The 8029-nt window shown below is 38.2% G+C and overlaps 1 protein-coding gene across 1 annotated transcript; it reads left to right on the forward strand.

Moving 5' to 3' along the window:
* The first annotated feature begins 36 nt into the window (after positions 1-36).
* LOC143295429 (cytochrome b-c1 complex subunit 6, mitochondrial-like) lies at positions 37-7213 on the forward strand. The gene is made up of 4 exons (XM_076607119.1): positions 37-160; positions 1555-1581; positions 5035-5196; positions 7105-7213. The coding sequence occupies exons 1-4, from the start codon at positions 116-118 to the stop codon at positions 7135-7137; spliced, it is 267 nt and encodes an 88-aa protein (XP_076463234.1). The 5' UTR covers positions 37-115; the 3' UTR covers positions 7138-7213.
* Positions 7214-8029: the final 816 nt, after the last annotated feature.

The following is an 8029-nucleotide window of genomic DNA, read 5'->3' on the forward strand; positions in this document are numbered from 1 at the left end:
CTTAATTCTAAGCTACCTGAAAGCGAATGAAACCGAAATACGAGCAGCTGACAAGTTATCTTTTTTTCAAACGAGTAACCGCCCTTCGTTCACTTTCGGTCTCTTCATTTTCAACATGGCTCTCGGGGACAAAGTAGTTGCTGCGTCCGATCCAAACGAGGTAAATTCAAGAATAATTGTACAATGAACTTACGTACTTGATACATGCAGTATGTACCTTTGCATCTGCCGAAATAATATGTCTGCTTTAAATAGATGATTTTTAAAGATTAAAAGTTACATTTGACCTTGAGCAAGAGTGTCGATTTTGACCTGAGGAAATGATCATCAGATATATGAATAAAACGGGGCATATTTATTAGAAAGCACAGGGCATACTCATTTAAAGTAAAAGGTACAATGTGCACAATTAGGCGAAGATTAATTCCATTTGTGTACGTGTGTAAGTAAGTGTTATTTTCTTCATTTATGTAAGTGCGCACAGCCCGCTTTGTGGGTGTGTGTGTAAGAGAGAGAGAATGAATGAATGAATCTTTATTTTCCAACAGTGGAGATATTACTATAAGCACACTGGCCGACTAGTATGCCTGCCGTTGTTCTATGAGACACACAAACATATACACAAGTATATGTAATCATACTCAATACATTTATATAATATATTATATATACATATACAAGGATAATGCAGTGTCAAACTGAGAGATACAGCAAGAGAGAGAGAGAAGTGACAGCCATAATATCCGATTCAGTGATTGGTTAGGGCACCGAATCCAGGAATACCTGTTGGGTTTACATCAGAGATTTTCCAACCTGATTCCAATAATCACCTGGAACACAAGCATAAGTTATCCTGGTACTTATCAATTCTCAACACACACTCATTAGCAAGCCAAGGAAGCTAGAGATTACAAAAGGGACATAACTTGGGCAGTTGAGATTTATAATGTACAGATCTAACAGAATGCAGGGGCCAGTATTACTTTCAGTCTTCATTTCCTGGGTTGCAGCTGGGATCCATAAGACACTGTGTTAGCTAAAGGGAAAGGAACGCAAAGCAGAAATGTCATGAGTGTGTCAAGGTCCTTTGTGACAGCTCTCTTTCAGAGGTTGGAAATTGCCTTCCACGAAGTTGTACCATTACATTTGTTCAGGCTGGGTTTATGCTGGTAATCCATGGCAAATTGCTAGTGACAAGGCACTAAACAACAGAGCTTAAGTTGTGTTTGGTATTATCATGATGAGGTCATTTTGAGAACTTGCGCAATACCTGATGTTATTTGAAAAAGATAGGTTTGTGGTGTGTTGCGTCAATTTGTAATCTGTTTTACTGGCATACATTTGCAATAATTGTTGTCATCTTTAGTCCAAAATCAGAATGTTGAACTCGAAGAAGGGGTAATGATGCATGTTGTTATTGACCAACCTAGCAGCAGTACCAAAGTGATTCAAAGAAAATAAATCAGAACCAAAAACATTTGTCAAGGCCTTTCATCAGTGATGTTTTGCCTTACTTATGGATACCAGTGTACATTGTCATTCTTTGTTTTTCAGGAAGAGGAGGAGGAGGAGGAACTTGTGGTCAGTAAAATATTTGTTTACTTTTTGGACTTTACAGCCCCTATTCCTATCCCCCACTCTGTATTTGTTTTTCTTGCTTCTCTGCACTGTGTTCTATGCTATATTATGTTGTGTGTGTGTGTTTGTGTGTGTGAGGGAGAGAGAGAGAGAGAGAGAATTTTATGCACCTGTGTTTTGTGCTATTTTTGTAAAGATAAAAAGAATGATTCAGATAAATCATATGATTTTGCTTTAACCTCCACTGACTCGGTGACTGGTTACCAAATGAAATGATGAATCATTTAAGAAAATGACGTGAAAAGAACCCATATTCAAAATTGCTACTAATGCTAGTACAGTAGTAGTGGACCACTGAAATTGTTTGTTTCATAAACTTTCCGTAACTGAACCACGGTTTTCCATGTTATCTGATGGTGTTTCTTGAGTCTCTTTTTTCTTATTTTCTTTTAAAATTGATTTTATGTTAAGGTTTTATAATATAAACCTAGGGAAGGCTCTAAAGGCCTATTTGAATAGTGCTCTGGGTTTTTGCGTAGGTCAGCATCTGCTCTTTTATATGTATATATATATATACGAGGGTCATTCAATAAATAAGGTGAATTTTTCAGTATAAGGACTTCTAATACAGATAGAAGCTTACTTTTTTCTTTTTTTTTTCAACGTAGTCTCCCAGCACTGTCACACACTTTTCCCATCTGTGCACAAGCTTCCGTATTCCCTCAGCGTAAAAATCTTTGGACTCATGTCTCAGCCAGTCGCTCACAATACTTTTGACTTCATCGTCACTTTCAAACTTCGTGCCTCTCGTGAACGCTTTCAAGGGACCAAACAGGTGAAAGTCTGAAGGGGCAAGGTCTGGGCTGTAAGGGGGATGAGGGAGCAGTTCCCAGCCCAGCTCGTTGATGGTCTGCACCGTTCGGGCTGCTGTGTGAGGCCTTGCGTTGTCATGATGCAAGATGACTCCTTCTGACTGATGACCCCTGCGTTTGTTCTTCATGTCTTTCTTGACCTGTCTCAGCAGTTCACAGTAGTTGGCACTGTTCACAGTGCTTCCTTTCTCAAGGAATGAAATGGTGATTGGGCCTTGCATATCCCAAAAAACGGTGAGCATCACCTTCCTCGTGGACCGCTGGGACTTGAACTTCTTCTTCACTGGAGAGCCTACGTGCTTCCACTCCATGGACTGCCGTTTGGACTCAGGCTCATAGTGCCAAACCCATGTCTTGTCACATGTGACCACCTTCTTCAGAAACTCATCACCATCCTTCTCATAGCGGCAGAGACACTGCTGGGACAACTCGACCCTCCTCTGTTTGTGCTCTGGAGTAAGCATCTTTGGCACCCACCGGCAGCTGACCTTCGAGTAGCCAAGGTCCTCATGGACAATTTTGTGTGCTGTCCCAACAGATAAGCTCAAAGTCCTTGCAATGTCATCCACTGTCACCCTTCTGTCAGACTGAATGAGGTCATTGACTGATTCGATCACCTCAGGAGACCTCACTTCTGTAGGCCTTCCAGGCCTGTCTTCATCCTCAACACTGCTCTGTCCTTCTTTAAACAATTTAGCCCACTTGTAGACATTTTTTTCGGCTGAAACATGTGGCACCATACACAGTTGACATTCTCCTATGAATTTCAACTGGTTTGCACCCTTCAGCAACCAAAAACTTGATAACTGACCGCTGTTCAATCCTGGAGCATGCTTCTTGGTCAGCCATCTTTGTTAATCACCAAAACTCTCAAAGTTTTTTTTAATCTGCAAAACAAATTAAATCCATGTGAAAAAGAAGTTAAAAAAAAAAAAGAAAAAAAAGTAAGCTTCTATCTGTATTAGAAGTCATTATAGTATACCGAAAAATTCACCTTATTTATTGAATGACCCTCGTATATGTGTAGCCGTGTTGTAAACCGAGTGATATATAAAAGGGGACGGTACAAAAGAACTACTGATTTACTGAATTAAAGAATATGAAGGTGAAAGGATAGAAAAGATCCGCGCACAGGCCAGAGACATATAGAATGCCAGTCACAAAAGGGTTTTTCTATCATTTTATTACAATATTATGAGAAGCAAAAAAAGAAGAGGAGAAGAGAAGACAATGCCTGAAAATGACACAAACAACAAAATCATAAGTATAATATGTCAGTACAAGTGGATAGTAAGCACTTATGATTATTACAATGGAAAGACTATCACTTGGTTTGGAATTAGCAACAACATAAACATAATGCATATGTGTGAAGACCAAACACTGACAGCAATGAACATTTCTAATACATTTAAAACAGTGTAGTTAAAGTCGTTGAAGCTGAGCCGAAAGTACACTGACAGTATAGGTTATATAAAGCTTATGCTGTGTCAAACTCAAAGTGACTCAAATGAATTAATTATCATGTAGCACTATACTGGAGTAAGTCATAGAGGAGAGAGCATGATAGCTAAATTACAACAACTGTGATACATACCAGATGGTTTTAACCAATAACTGATATTTTTCTAACACTATCTTGTAATCATCACAACAGAATACAAGTTACAAAACACACGCATTATTAAGCACACTATAACTGAGATTGGTAGTACTGAGAGTCAGAGTCAGTGTAACACTATAGCAGTACAACTGATATCAGCACATGAAATAATACTAAACAAGGTAATAGAATAAGTGGCTTTAATATTAAATACCGGCAAACCGAGAGACCAGATAGCCAGTGCTCAGTGCAATGATTGGAAGAACTATCATGGCTTGACCATTAAGTGGATTCAGCTAAAGGCTGGTGCTGTACATTTTAATTTCCTCCGCTCAACGTGGGATACACAAAGTCTAACCTTCATCAGGGTCAGTAAATGAGAAAGAATACGTCATTCCAAAATTTTTTATTTTAATGTTCTAGAACAGACTATAAGTCACTGACTGTGACGTTGCAAAGAATGAAATGGAATACTGCTACAACAAGCATATGACAACATGGCGATTATCTAGATCAGTCATAGCCAAGCTGTGACTACATGTCAAAGTAATAATTGAAACAAGCAAACCAAACTAAGACAATATCAACATACTCATATGAACAGCATTAATGTGTCAAAACTTACAATTTACAAGTCAACACATTTAAAATGGAGCACTTACAGTAGAATGTTAGGCAGCGAGCTGTGTTTGCGACACGCTCAATGTGTGCTTGAGAGTGGCACCTCAGAAACAAATAATGAGCGCCCCAAAGGCAGCTGTCAGTTGGCTCAACCCAGGTAAGCAGCCCGTTGTGCAAATGACTCCTGTTTGTAAAGCATTTAGAGATTGCTCTCTGACTGTAGATAGGTGCTGTGTAAACATTTTAAAATTTTTTTTATAAAGTATTAATAATGATAATGATGATGATAATTATAATTATTAATATCATTATTACTGTTGTTATTATTATTATTATCAGTGGTGCATCCTCTGTGTTCAGGACCCTCAGGATGTGAAGAAGGAGGGCTGTGCAGAGAGCTCTGAGTGCCAGAGCAGCAAGGCGCGACTGGATGACTGCAACAGCCGTGTGAGCGGCAGCAGCAACACAGAGGAAACATGTGAAGAGGAGCTCTTCGACTTTCTGCACTGTGTGGATAGCTGTGTGAGTCAAAACATCATTATTTCAATGACTGAATTTTTTCCCCAGCCACAGTTGTTATTTAAAAAAAAAAAAAAAAAAAAAATATATATATATAGTATACAATATTTTGTGCTGTGGCAGATTTGTTGAGGCATTGGACTTCTGATCCAGAGTTCACCAGTGATCAGGGTGTTTGAGACCCCATTTCAACATGGTGTGTCTTTTTCAGATTTTCCTCACTACACCCAGGTGTGAGTGGGTACTAGACTCTGGCTTGGGAAGGGTAAAAGAACTGAAGGAGAGGATTGGGACCAGCCTCTTCCTGTGCAAAGATCTAGACACAGTGGATATGAATTTTCTGCCCTGATGACCATAAAAGGCTGAGTGACCTTAACCTTTAATATTTCGCTAATCATCCTATGTTTGCACAAGGGTATTGGAAACATTTATTGATTTTCTTTTTCATCTAAAATGTAAAATGTTGCAACATTTGCTTTTATGTCAGGTGAGAGTTTATGCTGATTGGTGTTGTATAGAGGTGCATTTTAACTCCCATTAATAGCACAATCAGCTTCCAGATATATGGGAGATCTTAATGAATGAATGCTCTGTGCCATTTAGGTAAAACTGTCTGAACATGCTCTGGATCTTTAGTTAAGCTTTGGGCATTGGCTGAGTCCCTCATCTGTCAGTTGATGTTAGTGAAAATCTGAAACCAAAATGATACAAAAATTGTATTTATCATACATTATTATAGTCATTTTGATTTGTATCCATCAAGAACTCAAAAATTCATAAGGGGAAAAACATCTTCATACTTTGTAACTTCAGTGTTGTTTATTTATAAAATTAATTCAGAATTTATGTAGATCACATGCAAAATCCTAAATAAACAGATCATGTTTCTGTTAAACATATTTAAACAAATAAAACTGATTTTCTATTTAGCACATTCCAGAAAATCTTGTCAGCTGTTGACACTGTTTTGAGTATTTTGAGTTGCCTGAAAAGACTTAGGGCTCACAGCTGATGACGATGACTTGGATAGACTTAGTGGGTGTACTGGTTTTTATGGAAATGTTTTAAACATATTTTATTTCTTTAATGGTTAAATGGGACACAGTGAGTTGTCTATGGCTTACATAAAATGATAAAATAGATTTTAGGTAATAATGGCTTGTCCTGTACTTTTTAAAGCAAATGAACATGTATCGAGAACAAACTTTTAAAAAAAATGTTATGTATTGAGTAGTCATGAGGGCAGGCATTTTGTATAAGATTGTGATGTCACAAACTTGGAGACTTGCTGTTGCTTTTGACCGACTTCTGAAGCAGATCGAAATGAATTTGTCGAAAAATACTGAGCAAGGACTTTCCAAAAGAAAAGTTTTGTGCAAGGACTGTGCTGGAATGGACTTTGGTTTAGTTCCATACAATTGTGAACCCAAGTTTATGGGAGAAGAGTTAAAACAACCTGCTGAAACGTCAACAACACAGAAGTTCAAAGTTCTGAGTGTCATTGTGGAAATTGTGTGTTTGCCAACTCTGTCATGTCAGAAGAAGCAGAGACAAAGATTTGACCATTGTAGCTTTTGAAAATGATGACCATGATAGGCTTACATTTTGCTTTAGAGAACTTCTATCATTTCCCACAGTTGTTCTTAATTGAGCAATTCTGGAAGTTGGCTATGTCAAGTTTGTGCACAGTTGATGTGACATCACAATTTACCTGTCTTCCTTCTAGTTCTAGAGAGCCAAGTCCAACACCCTGTGTTGCGCCAGGCTCATGGTTGAAATCAACATAATGGTTTTAATGCACATATTCAACTTAATGCATGGTTCTGTCATTATTTATCCATTTGCCGTGTTTTTAGAGTGCTTCTTGTCCCCATTAATGTATGTGTTGTTGTTTTTGTGTGTGTGTTTCAGGTTTCCAAGAGTCTATTTCAAAAGCTGAAATAGGATGTTGTGACAGACGCACCTGAGCATGCTTGCTTTGAGTTTTTATTCATAGAATACATTACCCAAGAGAGCAAAACCCTTTGTGTACTTGAGAGTGAGAAACTGTGACTCTGGCTGATACATACTCTGTCAGAGCATCCGTGTGCGTGTGCGTATGTGTGTGTGCGTGTGCGTACCAAGAATGAATACAAAAACATACAGAAATACATGATGATCTAGTGATATTAACGCACTGATTCAGTTACCAGTGGTGTAGTACTTAATGTTTATGCCAATGTATATGCCATCATGAAGAAGCAGTCGTACTTTAGAATTAATAAACAGAAATAAGTCATTTGGAATTATTGCACATAGATTTTTTCAAAAGTAGTTGTTGGATCAACAAGAGACATTGCAGAGAAGCAGCAATAGTTTCAAGGTATTGAAAAAAGCCCAGTCATGTACCATTTCTTCTGGTATATATCAGTTATCAATCTTGTCTGACCTCAGACATTTGCTTTTTAAAAAAAAAATCAGGCACAGAGCAAAACTTCACTGTCCAACTTAAAACATTTTCTTCTCTGTTTCTTTTTTAAGCTGGTGACAAAGGCAGGAACATAGTGGCATTGTTCCTGGAGTGGATCAAATTAAATGCAGTCTAGGAAACTAATGTGTGTGTGCGCGTGCATGTGCGAGCAAGTGTGTGTTTATTTAGCAGTGCTGTGAGATTTCTGACAGTTGATTGCGAAAAATAGAAATGACTCTTATCATCATTCAGACATTACAACGATGACGACGATGAACTGCCTCCCTCCCTCACACTAATCTCCAGTGAGAGTCTCAGCTGACTGTTTGAACGTCAGTCAAACTTGTCAAGAGAAACAAGAGAACGGTGTTGATGTCATAAAAGGAC

The sequence above is a fragment of the Babylonia areolata genome, chromosome 20 (genome assembly GCF_041734735.1).
Source record: "Babylonia areolata isolate BAREFJ2019XMU chromosome 20, ASM4173473v1, whole genome shotgun sequence".
Classification (NCBI taxonomy): domain Eukaryota; kingdom Metazoa; phylum Mollusca; class Gastropoda; order Neogastropoda; family Buccinidae; genus Babylonia; species Babylonia areolata.

Excerpts from the sequence above, each read along its gene's own strand:
- LOC143295429 (XM_076607119.1), top strand. The coding sequence starts at position 116 with ATGGCTCTCGGGGACAAAGTAGTTGCTGCGTCCGATCCAAACGAG. Across the intron at positions 161-1,554 it reads CTGCGTCCGATCCAAACGAG|GAAGAGGAGGAGGAGGAGGA; the intron begins GTAAATTCAAGA and ends TTTGTTTTTCAG. Across the intron at positions 1,582-5,034 it reads AGGAGGAGGAGGAACTTGTG|GACCCTCAGGATGTGAAGAA; the intron begins GTCAGTAAAATA and ends CTCTGTGTTCAG.